This window comes from Brassica napus, unplaced genomic scaffold, assembly GCF_020379485.1.
Source record: "Brassica napus cultivar Da-Ae unplaced genomic scaffold, Da-Ae ScsIHWf_423;HRSCAF=653, whole genome shotgun sequence".
In the NCBI taxonomy this organism is placed as follows: Eukaryota; Viridiplantae; Streptophyta; class Magnoliopsida; order Brassicales; family Brassicaceae; genus Brassica; species Brassica napus.
Window position 1 is genome coordinate 146529 of NW_026016502.1, and position 14338 is coordinate 160866.

The 14338-nt window shown below is 33.4% G+C and overlaps 1 protein-coding gene across 1 annotated transcript; it reads right to left on the minus strand.

Annotated features, from left to right (window-relative positions):
- Positions 1-9923: 9923 nt before the first annotated feature.
- On the minus strand, positions 9924-12555 carry LOC106398388 (3-isopropylmalate dehydrogenase 2, chloroplastic). The gene is given in 22 exon segments (XM_048774613.1): positions 9924-9999; positions 10083-10171; positions 10173-10240; position 10281; positions 10335-10388; positions 10497-10540; positions 10543-10603; positions 10678-10734; positions 10737-10778; positions 10781-10801; positions 10889-10920; positions 10923-10940; positions 10943-10972; positions 11087-11191; positions 11283-11342; positions 11345-11357; positions 11470-11508; positions 11511-11554; positions 11557-11582; positions 11660-11801; positions 11910-11964; positions 11966-12555. Coding segments are annotated over 22 exon segments (1251 nt in total). The 5' UTR covers positions 12140-12555.
- Positions 12556-14338: the final 1783 nt, after the last annotated feature.

The window sequence follows — 14338 nt, forward strand, 5'->3', positions numbered from 1 at the left end:
CGAAAATGTTTACGTGTGCTTTACATCGAATCCATTACGTGGAGTTTACCACGAAATTTTACGTGTCGTTTACGACGAATCTCTGTCCTGCGCTTTACGAGGAATATATTTCGTCGTAAACTTAACAAGTCATTTACGACGAAACGTCGGTTACGACGGGCGTTTTACGACGAAACGTGTTTCGCGGTTCATTCGTCGTAACACCCCGTTTACGACGAAGTTACAACGTATATTGCCCTCGTAAAAAATATGTTTTCTTGTAGTGAATACAAAAAATTCTCATTTTCTTTTTGTCTCTCTATCTTATTTTTGTCATATAAATTATACATTTATCAAATTATTTATATGATGTCTGTGTTTTTAACTATTTATGTAAATAAATAGTATTGTAGTTTATATATATATATATATATTTTAATGGAAGATAGATGTATTTGGTTAATTACTATTATTTTCATATTTTGATATTGTTATTTGTGAATTGTATATATATATATATATATTATATTGTGGTTTTTGTTGTCATTTTTATTATTTGAATATCTTCATTTATATATTAACTTGCAAATCACTTGGCCAACAAAATTCTAACACATGGCACTGGTTTTTAAAATAAAAATAAAAATAAAAAGTAATCGATTGTTTTTTTTCATCCCCTATTTTTCAGCAATTCAAACTACCTAAATTCTTATTTTTTTCTCAGAATTTTGATCCCACTTTTCGATCTGTTTTTCCATTATCAAACTGCTTTCTTCCCCATATAATGCTATCGTCTTCGAGCTCACCATATTACTCTTCATTTTCTCTATATCATCATTGTTTCAAATTTTAGAGTATCAATATAGTAAAGAACTCAAAAAAATTAATGCATTTCTTTTTGTCCTTATTCTATAAAGTTTCAAACTGAAAATAGCACTTGAGTATACACTAGTCTGGTGTCCAAGTTTATAAAAAAAACTGGAAACAAATTTTATCGGCAAAGAATGTAACAAAATAGCTGTACTTCTTTTCTCTATATATTGTTTTTCATATCTGTTTTGTGACTTATATTAGAAAAATTATGTTATCTATTTGTTACAGATGTAGAAAACGTAGTTGAAACAAAATATTGTCTATTAATAAGAAACAAAATAGAAAGGAAAGAAGAAGAAAAATATGTACCCATTAAGAGTGTTTTGAATTTAAAAGATAATGAACATGTTTGGAAAAATTGTGAAGAAAAATATCAAATGTGTTTTTCTGAACACTAAAATATGTGGATATTGTTTCCATACTTTCTATTAGGTTTCTACTAGGTCTCAAAATATCAAAATAGGTATAAATTTTTAATAATGTTATAATTTATAATTATTTTATTTTTTTATAATAAAAAATACAAATTTATGTTCATTTACAAGACAAATACAAAGAAACTGGATGAATCAAATACAATACTTTAAACTATATTTATATGTGTTGGTAAGATATCTTAATTTATAAACATAAGATGCTTGCAAACAGATATCTATTTTTTTTTAATATAAGAAATATTGTTTTACCATTTCCAAATTTTTAGTTTTAATGAAACCAAATATATGTATTTATATACTATTTAATTAAAATAATAATGTCTTCTAATTATAATTACAGATAAAGATATATTAGTAAATCATTTAAATATATAATTATTTTATCCATGCTATGCATGAGATTAACACTAGTTTATATACTAAAGCACAAGTCACTTTACCAATCTATTTATGCCACATGTTTATTGTTAAAAAAAATTTGGAAAAAAATTAAAATAAAAATAGTTCTAAAACAAGCACTTTATTCTACAGCTAAATAAAAAAAGTGAAAATAAAAAATTTCCACCTTCTTCTCATATACATTACATCAACTCCATACATCAACTTCTACAAACAATTTAATTTATTCCACAAAAATAAAATATATGCTTTCATATTTTCTTTTTCTCTGAAGAAAGATGAACTTCAATCTGATGGGCTGTAAAGGTTTTGAAGTCGACGAGAGTTCATGAATAATAGAAGAGAAGATGGACTCCAATTTTGCTTAGCTAATTCACCCTTTAGTTAATAGGTCAGATGCAAAACTTTGATTAATATTTTTTTTGTTTTCCTTTTTTCCCTTTAACCATCAAATAATGCTGAAAACATTTTAAGATTGACAACTTTTGAGTAGTATTTTATATGATAATAAATATCATGGGTAGTATATAAGCATGTATGGATGCTTGAGGCCATTTTTAATCTGCTAAAACAAAATGAAAGTAATATAAGTAATTTGTTAAATATGTTTACACTGTAATATTATCATACAGATTGGTCAACCAATTATAATACCTAAATTATGCAACATTTCTCTTAGTAATTGTTTTAAAGTATAGATATACTAAAATGACATAACTTTTTGAGATATTTCCATCGAAACAATCCTTCTCATTGTTTAAATATAATTTCATGTAAAATAAACATTAGTTTTTATGGTTACACAGTTAAGTTGAACTAGAAACAAATGTTTGTTATTAATTTATAAATAAACAAAAAATAACATTTATATTTTATTGAAAAGTAATTAATACCCATGCGTAGCATGGGTGAAACACACTAGTATAATCTATTTTGTTTGAATAGTTTTTTATCATTATAATCTGTAATAAACTGTTTGATCTACATTTTTCTTACATGATCTGCACGTGATCCACTTGATCAACATATTTTTTTTGATTCAACATCACTTGAATTGTTTTTACCATTCGAAGTCTAGTTTCTTTTTAAAAGGCTAAAACGAATTCAATGTAGTATTTGAATTTTGTCTTCTTCTCTTTCCATCTAAGACTTTTTTTATTCAATATTGTCTATCAAAAACAATAGCTTAATAGTTGATATGGTACATCGCATCAAGAAAGCCAAAACAAGCTCTTGAGAAAATAATGTAACCGACAGAAATATGATTTGACAATTACGATTACAATAAAAATCAATGGTGAATTCCGATTGGTTGGATGATGACAATACATTGATATCAAGCTAATCTTGTTTCGCGCTTGTTATCAATCAAAGTGTTTTCCCCCATCACAACTGTATATTTCAATTTTGTCTTCAAACTGTATATTTTACTTTATATGTCTAATTAATATATTCTCTTGTAAATTAAATAAATTATTTTAACATTAGTCAAATCTCAAATGCATCATCATATAATCTGTAATATATTATATATGATGATTAACTACATGCAACATATGTGATATAATTAACAACTTATCGAACAACGCCTCCACGATGCAGCTCTCCCCCTAAAGCACGGATCACAGACAATTCTGCATGTATGACATCTTCGATGAACATTCTCTCTTCATAGCACACGACCACAACGGCTCTGCATACAACACTATGGAACGTTCGATTAGCTTTGCATCCTAAATCTGCAATAAATTGCATCTTTTGAGAATAATTAGTATATTATTTTGTGCAAATAATTACTTGCGTCTTGTGAGCATATATGTTATGTACACAAATTTTTGCTTCATAAATTATATCATGTTATTATATTATATATTTGCCTTGTCGATTTCAATTATATGAGTTATTATCATTTTTTTGTCAACGAGCTATTATCATATTTGTTTTCATAAAACCTTACCTCGGAATCTTTTATTTTGTATCTAGCAGCCGTTAACTTTTCATCTCAGTTTCCATCTCTCCGGCTGTCGGTGTTCCTTGCCGTCACCGGAGAAGGCATCTCATCTCTCTATTTTTATTCTTTGGGCTTGACTGCGTGTTTCTGGCAAATTTTGTTGTGGTTCGATATGTGGAGTGGTTTCTCGAGTCTTCTCCATCCTTTTCATTGCAAGCCTCGTGCCTTGGATCTTTGTCTACTTCGCTGCAGTGATCGTAGATATGCAATTATGGTGTTGTTCGCAAGTTCTGAGGTGAATTTTTCCGGCTCTAGTCCAACGGTTTGGAATTTTGGGTCATGTTTCTTAAATTTACGAAGTCGTAAGGTGAACTTCGAAAGCTTCATACTCTTATCAAAACGGAAGTGATAGGTTCTTAGTGTTGTTTCTCGGTATATAGATGATTTCAACTTTGGTTATGACAATAAATGCAAGTCTTCTCAGGTTTCAATTCTGCTTTTTGAGCTCAAGAAGAAAACAGTTCAAACTCAACCTTATCAGTGCTATTTTTTTACGTTTCGATGGATCTTGGTTGGGAGCAGTCTTTGTTGTCTTGCTCTTTATTGTGAAGCTATCATATGGTATCTACTGGTGTTACTGTTTAGTCTTCACTCGTTATGGCGTTCAATTATCTTTCATTGAATAGTTTTTTGTTAGATTTCTCCATGTGTATAGATGACATCCTTCATCATTAACTCTTTCATTTTGATATACAAACCCATCGTTATAAATAAAAACCTTATGTTGTACAAGTTCTCCTAAAGGACAGATGGGGTTAATGTTCTGTACATTAACAATATATTTAAAAAAGCTAACACACTAGCCAAAAAGGGCTCACATTCAATTCATAATGAATGATGGACGCAAACTCAAATTAGGACAGAGTTTCACAAAATCAAATAATGGTTGTAATGTGTTATCATTGGCGTGACTTCCAGACGTTGCTTTCAATTTAAATCTAGACAGAGTTTGATTTCTCACTGGACTACTAGTCCCTGAAGTGGAGAAGAAAAACACCATCTTCTAGATAATTAACTTCTTTGGATTTCTTGAAAACAAAGCGAATCTTAAAGAATTACAAGTTATAGACGTAACAGCAATTTGATTAAATGACTGATTTTTTGAACATTGCAAAAAATAAAATTCATCTATTTCTAAGAAGAAAAACAAAAAAAAAACCAACATGAGACAAGACTTGATTTGAAGTGAGGATTATGGAGGTGAAGAATAAGACGTTTTTTCCTACCAGATAAACGCATCACCGGAATCAGTTGTAGCTCCTTTTGGCACACCAGATTTCTCATAGTTTCCGAGAGATTTCAAAAACCCAACGACATCTCTGAGCTTTGATTCAAGAGAGGGTTACAAAACTAAAATAATCAAAATCAGTATTTCAAAACCAAATCAAAACCCTAACCAGCTCTTTCTCTTGGTCGTCGCCGTGAGAAGCGAGACCATGAGCCAGTGGTCGCTGTCTTGATCCTGGAAGTCTGGGGCTAGAATGGGAAAATGTTGGCGGTGATAGGCTCAACATCTAAGCTTTGAAGATCCATCATCGCGAGATTTAATTTTTGTGGGAGATCGTACGTGAAAAAACAGATAAGTGATCTGGTGGTGGAGGTACAAATAGAACTATGATTTTTCGGGGAGCAATACAAGAAATTTATATTAAATTGACTAGTATATAGTTATGATTTAACTAGAAAGAATAAAGAGTAGAATAAACAAGAGAAGAGCAAATGACATGTTGGTATTTTCATGCGTTAAAGTGTATGAGAAAGGTGAGTGTATGAAAAAGTGTGTTGAGAGCAAGAAGTGATCTAGAATGTAATAAAAAATTTGAAATATGTCCTAGGCTGTAAATATCTCAGAGAGCTTTTTTACAGTGCATGTCACTTTTTGAGTTTTTATTGCACTGAAAGTCACTTTGTGCTCCTGAGGTAGTTTTTTTTAACGCTGATTTATTATGATATTACAATTATGAGAAAGATTATAAAGACGATCTGACAACCGACAATACTACATATGTTATAAGGATCTACGCATAACTGCATCACCTGAACGGTCAAACGAAGATCACGCCTGGTCGAGTTTACTTGCACCATGTTGAAGATCCCTTGTAAGCCTTTCCTCCGTAGCCTGCATAATTGTTTAATAAATCGCTTTTTCCGGGAATTGAAACCTGGACCTGCTGGTGTATAAGCATTAATGAACCCTTAATCAAACCATTGGACTAAAGGGGCTTCCACTCTTGAGGTAGTTTATAAAGGAAAAATGACAAAGTTGTCCTCAACTAACAATTTTGTTTATATAACTATTTCTATTTTTTCTCCCTCTCTTGAGAAGATTAAAATAGTTTTCAGATTTCAAAAAGCATAAAGTTATTTTAATTCATATAATCACAGCCACACAAAAACATCGTTTGGGAGTGATTGGTTGAACTACAACTATAGAAATTTTACTATATAATTTATCATATATAATGTTTTGATGTAGATGTAAGTCTGTAACAAATGTAGTTGTAGAAATTAAATGAGAAAAAAAAGGAAAGAGATTCTTACAACAATTTTTTTTTGCTTTAGAAAATAAGGTTCATACAGTTCTTTCTTTAGTTTTTTTGGCTTTAGCTTTAACAACTACATAAAACATGATTGGTAATTTTTATGGTTGTAGATAGAAAATAAAGCTAGTCACTTGATACAGCTCAACCAATCACCCCCATTATCTTAATACTCTTTTCTTGACATCATATATTTACCTTCCTTATCTCAACTTACAAAGTTTTTGTTGATGGCTACGGCGACTTCGACAAAATATTTATCTCATTCATCTTTCCATGCCTAGTTTGAGATTTCGACGAACCGACCACAACCCGGTTCACAGAATTTCAACCCGAGAGATACTCATCCATGGTCAATATGACAAGTTTTTCTTTCTTCTGGTCCCAATAAGCTCCTTCTTTTCCTCAGTCGCCATTGTCTCCGCCAATTTATGTATGTATCGAAACCACAATTTAATTTGGAGGAGACACAGTTTCAAACACCTGTTGCGGTTAACCACACTGAAATGAGTTGTGCACGATACCCATTGCAGGATCTAGTGATTATTGGCTTGGCAGAGGGTGTGAAATGTAAGGGAAGATTTGGTAGAGTATTTGAATGGGAACCGGCTTGTTAGGACAATAAGAATGAAGTTTAAAAACATGGACAGTTCGTAGAAAAACCGCAACAGTGTACACAGATGGTTCTTGAGGAAGCGTAGCAATGTACACATGGACATGGCTAGATGTATATACATGGCTAGACGTTGTACATGTGGACATGGCCAGACGGTGTACACATGGACACAATGTTTTAGGTTTTTTTGTGGATTGTTGTATTGAGCCGTAACCTAACTGAGCAACATTATTTGGAAAGGACCAAATTGTCTAAGACACAGTATGATTATTTCGACATGAAACAATTATAAGGCCATGATTAACCCGGGCTCTTAATGTGGGATTCTTAGCTTCGGCTAAGAACCGTTTCTTAGCTTTTAACTAAGAAAAAGAACCGTCTATTAAATAAGAGATATAAGAGCCGGCTCTTAGCCGAAAAGTGTTAAAAAAGTGTCAAATCATGAGTTAAGAACTCCAAATAAGAGATTGGGTTAATCATGCTCTAAGTGGATTACTTTGTTGAAAGCTTGAAGAAATACTTGTTCTTGCCAAAACCACATGTACAATATAATATAAGTGTACATATGTGTAGAAAAAAGTCATTTTGAAAAAAGTATGCGAAAGGTGGTTCACATTGCATCTTATGGATAAATTGTTTACAAAAAATCTCATAGATATCATATAAAGTGTACACATGGATATAACATAAGAGTAATATCACATTATCAAACGTTACAAAATCAAATCCTGGCTGTATTGTGTTATCATTGGCGTGAGTTCCAGACGTTTCTTTCAATTTAAATCTACACAATTTGGTTTCTCACTGGACTACTAGTTCCTGAAGTGGAGAAGAAAACACCATCCTCTAGAGGCAAAAACCTTAACTCATTTGGATTTCTTGAATACAAAACGAATCTTAGAGAATTACATGTTATAGATGTAACTGCAACTTAATTAAATGACTGATTTTCAGAACATCGCAAAAATGAAATTCATCTCATTCTAAGAAGAAAACACACAAAAACCCAAACATGAGACAAGCTTTGATTTGAAATGAGGATTATGGAGGCGAAGAATGAGACATTTTTCCTACCGAGATAAATGCATCACCGAAATCAATTGCAGCTCCTTTCAGCACACCCGATTTCTCATAGTTTCTGAGAGATTTCAAAAACCCAACTACATCTCTGAGCTCTGATTCAAGAGAGGGACTACAAAACCTAAATAATCAAAATCAGTATTTCAAAACCATATCAAAACCCTAACCGCCTCTTTCTCTTAGTCGCCGCCGTGAGAAGCAAGACCATGATCTAGTGGTCGACGATGTCTTGATCCCGGAAGTCTGGGCCAGAATGGGAGAATCTTGGCGGTGATAGGCTCGGCATCTAAGCTTTGAAGATCCATCATCGCAGATTTAATTTTTGTGGGAGATCGTACGTGAAGAAACATATAGGTAATCCGGTGGTGGAGGTACAAAGAGAACTATGCTTTTCGGGGGAGCAATACAAGAAATATATATTAAATTGATTAGTATATATGTATGATTTAACTAAAAAGAATAAAGAGTAGAAAGACCGAAGGACATGTTGGTATTTTCATGTGTTAAAGTGTAAGAAAAAAGTGTTAAAGTGTATGAAAAATTGTGTTGAGAGCAAGAAGTGACCTAGAATGTAATAAGAAACTTGAAATGTGTCCAATGCTGTAAATGTTTCCTCAGATTATTGGTACGTGAATGTGTTATGCTACATTCATAATTTATGTGTGACAATCCGTTATGTGGATCTAGGTTCACATTCCTGCACGGCACCGATCATAATCCTTCACATGTGAGTCCTCACTGACTCCTTTATATAAGTTATTAGTGTGTTTGATGTTTGTCGAAAGATCTTACTTTTTAACAATATTCCAGAAGACAAATTGTGACCAATTGATCGGGAAGACTGTGAGCTTGGGTTCGCGGATTGTCATAGCATTTCACATTTATAACTTTTTCTTGTCTTTATCGTACTCGTTAATTATAAAAAGTACCATATCATCCTTTTTCTTGTCTTTATACTCATTCTTTGGTCCCAGCGCCCAAGCAATAGACGCCAGTCTACTTGAGAATCGCACACGTCTCCTTCAGATTTTATCCACGTGATTAATTATAAAAAATATCATCGTCATTTTCTTTAGTTTAGCCCTAACAACAGTGAACAGTGTCGCTTTCCTGCAATTATTTATCGTACCCTTTTATTCGCAAACGTCCCATACTAAATACATATGTATATATATAACAAATAATATTTGCTTCTATTTAAAAAAAATATATTTATATCATCATATATATAAAAAGACATTCTTACATTTTTTTTAGTTATGTAACAATGTAATCATAACTAAAAAATGTAAACTAGTGGTAGAAACTCAATAGAATTTCAAATATAAAATTTATAATAATAAAAATCAATATATTATGTGACAAATGGCAGAGAGTAGTTCCAAAATGGGATTGAATCTCTGTTTGAGAAATGATAATGTTATATTTCCTCTATTTTGGTTTTCTAAAATATATATTTTTTTTTTGAAACTGTTACTTAAAATATATTTTATCTAATAAAAACTCATCTAGAAACTAACCATTGTGGATGATCTAATGCTATATGTTTAATCAGTTTGTAACTTGGGTAACACTCTGGAGAAGTAAATTTTTGCAAAGCATTCGAAAGCATCTAAAACTGGTGTTGGTCTAAAAAGTGTTTTCTATTTCGGTCATATTGCTCCATGTGAAATTACTCCAAAATGATTTGTTGTGTTTTTAAGGGAGGGGGGGGAGGACACCATACAATAGTATTTTGTCATGTCTCCTGTGTATCATAGGAAAAGAGTACCCGACCAAACAATCATTAATCAATGTGGAGAAATAAAATAAACACGCCAATAATATATTGAATGCATAGTAACAGATATTTTTTACACGGACCAAGCAGTCTCAACATTGAGACGTGTCGTTTTATTTCATGCAACACACAATTATACTAACGACATTAAATTGAAATCAGTTCATGGATAATTGTCGGCAGGCTATGAGATGTTGGTTTTGTGATGCTAGTTCAATTGATACGACGGAACTCTGACGTAAAGTGACTTCAATATTTCTTCACCCATCTTCTTGCATCCCACATTTTCTGTCACATTAATCGTCAATGATCGTTAAAAATCATTTAAAACAGCGAATTTAACCTAATTCATCAATTAAGCAAAAAAGCTTCGGCTCCGGGAGTGGAAATATCACGCGTTCTGAAACCTTCGTTTAAGGTATCAAAAATAGCATTTTCTATGCGTTTTTTGCGACCGCTTCTCCTTCAAACCATACCTCAGAAGCATCACGGCCGTGAGAACCGCAGCCAGTGGATTGCTACGTCCTATAATTTACAAATCATTTTAATTTCAATTTTTACGTACCCTCCACAAAAGTCATATTAACCATCGAAGTTGAGTGATTTAATTAAGTGTTACCTCTCCCTCGATGTCAGGAGCTGAACCGTGAACAGGTTCGAAGAGCTGCGGTCCCTTTATCAAATAATGCATGAATATTAGGCAGTATACATACAGATTAAATAATAATATGTTTTTTATTAAGGGTAATATATATGTGTGTATATTTTTTTCTATAAATACCGGGGCTCCGATGCAGGCGGAGGGAAGCATTCCAATGCCGCCGTGATCATAGCTGAAACATCCGACAAGATATCTCCAAAGACATTCGTTGTCAAGAGTACGTCGAACTGCAAAACCGGTTTTCAATAAATTAAGATTATAGTTTACTATAACCGAATTAAGTTACTAACTAAAACGTAACGTACTGTTTGGGGTACCGAATCAGCTCCATGCCAGATGTGTCCACTAGCAATATGCGAACAGATCAACTTCTGGATACTCTTCCGACATAATCGTCACTCGTTCCTCCTCCACAACCTCGACGACTATATATAATCCACCCCAACAAAAAAAAAAAAATTCCTGACGACATGTTATCAAATATATATTAGTTGTAAAATTGTCGAAATTACTTCCAAGATGGTAGCTTTGTCGACTGAGCAACTTTGCCACGTCGTTCCATTGCATGTCAAATGCAATTCGAGCGACACATCAACCTAATTAAAGGAACAATTAACTCTAAGTAATAATTATTATTGGCTAATGCAGAGAAACTTTCAATTTTAGTGTTATATAATTAGCTAATTTAAGTTCTTTTTTTCTTGACCAACAGCTAATTAAGTATACCTCGCTACTGGAATAAATCTCCGTGCAGAAACCGGTATCCTCGCCCTTTTCGTTGATTCCAAAGCCTCTTGGTTTTCCATAATACAAACCTAGCGTTTTAAATTTCATATCATTCAGTTAATAGAACTATTTCTATTGAGACAAGTAGTAATAAAAACAGTTGCATTGTCATAAAAAAACCTCCAGCGAGCTCTCTTATGATCATAAAGTCAACCTCTTCCGTCACACTCCTCTTCAAGAGGAAGCTTCCAATAACTTTTTAGCACAATTAAACCACAATATTAATTTTATATAAATATAGAAGAGTTGTTATAACAGTTTATAGTATATTACTTACATTTACACATGTTATAATCAACTGATTTACCTGAGGAAAGACGGTGATGGGTCTGAGATTAGCCATATACTCCCGAGAGCTCTTCGGATACGCATCAGGCCAACTTCAGGCCTAGATGCTTCGGTAGATGATCCGACGACGGCCTTTAATTACGCATACACATCTTAATATATATCATCATAAATATATATATATGTGTGTTGTGTAAGTTGTACTTAACATCTTTTTGGTGATACCAACTGCTCCTAGGTAAACAGCGTCGGACTCAAGAGACGCTTTTAGGGTTTCTTCCGGGAACGGAACTCCGGTGGCCTCGTAAGCGGCACCACCGACCAACATCTCCTTAAACTCGAAATCAATTCCTATAAAAACCAAGGAAAATCACTTTAAACACATTACTTCCGCAGCAAGGAAACTCTTGAATTGATTATATTAACAAAACTTATTGTAATATAATTAATTATAGTAACCTTCGAGAGAGCCAGCGAGGCGGAGAGCTTCGACGGCAACTGGAGTGACTTCAGTGGCCGATGCCATCACCGGGGAGGACGGCAATGGTGTACTTTTTATTTGTGGTGGTGGGCGGAGCATCTGATCCTACAACACGTTTACTAGCCCTAGAGATTTGTTTGGTAGTACTAGGAATAAGTGAGACCGGTAATTTGATTCCGCTTGCGTGGATCTGAAGTGCTGTCGACATTTTGAGTTAGAAGAAACTAAGATAGAGATGTATCACTAAAATTGTGATTCTTGATTGGATGCTTTTGACCGACGTGGGATTTTGCCTTCCGCCAAATACTTCTATTTATAAGAGGACTTTTTCTTTTAACCCAATCTTCATTTTTACCAATTGCATTTTACGGATTTATTTTCACCTGTTCACATTTTTTAGTTAGTACTATTTTCGCCACGTTTTTAGGTGTTTTTTGGTTGTTTTGATGACGACAAATAAAGTGAGACAGTTAGTGTACGTACGTGTGTGGAGACTGATAACCGTCTATGTTCCCGTCTCCTTGGGATTATGATTGTCATGCACAACCAAAAGAGTGAAATAGTTATTACACTTGATTTTGTAATAAATCAAAATTGGTTATTATAGTATTCGATAAAATTTCTTATTTCTGTGTGATCAAGGTTCCCTAATTGGGACTGTGTAATATTCTACACGTCTCTTATATAACGACACAACAACACACAAATAAATATATAAAAGACACGACTTTTTTATTTTATTTTTGTTGTTGTTGACTTGTTGTTTCATTTTACATGTGAGTGACAAATTTCATAGCGGGAATCGACCACAGATAATAATTAACCATACAGAGAAAATGGCTTTTGCTGACCGTCTTTCGGGAATCAAATACAGTACAAGCAGAGCCGGTCATAGAATTAGAAATCTTAAGGCTAGAAGCCAAAAATGAAAAAATGGCTGAAAATAAAAATTCTGTTGGTGGGGCTGTTTAGTATACAAATAAAATGGCTAATCAACCACTGCACTAAGACATATTTTTTAAAAAATGTGGCCGCTTTTGTTGATAATAATTGGTGGCCGGAAACCATTGTTTCTACTGCTTAGGTCCAGTAAGTATTAAGACCAGAAGCCCAAATAAAATTATGGACCGGTAATAAATATGTTTAAAATATTAAAGTTGATTTGTAGAGGAGTGGTTTCAAACTCATGACTTCACAGACACCATTATAACTACTAATACCACCAAGCTATAAAGGACTTTTGGAAATAAAAGGCCAACTAATAAGATATATTATTCTGAGTCGGAAGCTGAAGCTTCTAATGCTTGGTATCAGGCCGCTACTGCTTGGGCATAGAGCCGGCTCTGAATACAAGGTGATATGAATATTTTACTTTATTTATGTTGCAAGTTATTTTCACATCGTGCTGGAGAAACGACTCGATGAACTTTCTTTTTTTCTGTAAATACCGTTTATAAAATATTCCTCCTCCCTTGAAAGAGACATCAGTCTTACAGATAAAATAAAGAAAACGAAGCTTACAAAATACACACATGTTAAAGATGCATAAGTGAGATAAAGTTAGCTAAGGCTGGAAATACTTAAACCAAGTAGTAAGATAGTATTCTGAGTGATGATGGATTGGGGTCTATGACCTGGAAGACTCGATGAATTTTTCACTTGAATATATCATTTTCATTGTTTTTAGTAAATCATTTTCATTTCATGGCCAATATTTTTTCACAGAGATAGTTAACATTAGTATTGGAGGTTTGTGCAACAGTTTTCCAACATTAAAAAGTTTTTTTTCTCTGTTCAAAAATTCATTAAACTTAGACGACGCCGCAGCCCAAGATCTGGCCCAAACATTGGGTCCATTACACTAGAATTTCCTAAAGTGGTTTTTGTCAAACTATCGGTATCAACATTACAACAACGAAGAAAATGAAGAAACGAGATATCGACAAAACCATAAGAGAACTGTAGAATATCTTTCACAATACCATAGATCTCTTTGTTTTGGATGTCGTTGTTAATAGCTCTAACGAGAGTTGAGCTGTCAGAGAGCTTCTTGAGTGTTGATAACTCAAGGTTCACTGCAGTGAGAAGAGCGGATTAAAGCGCTAGAGCAGTGTCCTGCATGGTCGATCCTAGGGTGTTGCTTATTCCGGATTGTTCTGTGAAGATCCAAGCTTTGGCTATGCTCATTGAAAAGCTAGATTTGGCCCATGCATCCATTAAATAAACCCAGATCAACTTCAATACTGACCGATACTACTCCGGAACTAGGTGAATCTCAACTGTGCCAGAGATATATGGTTCAGCGAGAAACCGGTGAGACGGTTGCATACTTGTGACTGAGGCTAGAAGATGATGAGCTATTATGTTGGCTTGGTTTGAGAGCGGGATGGAAACTCCACTAAGGTGT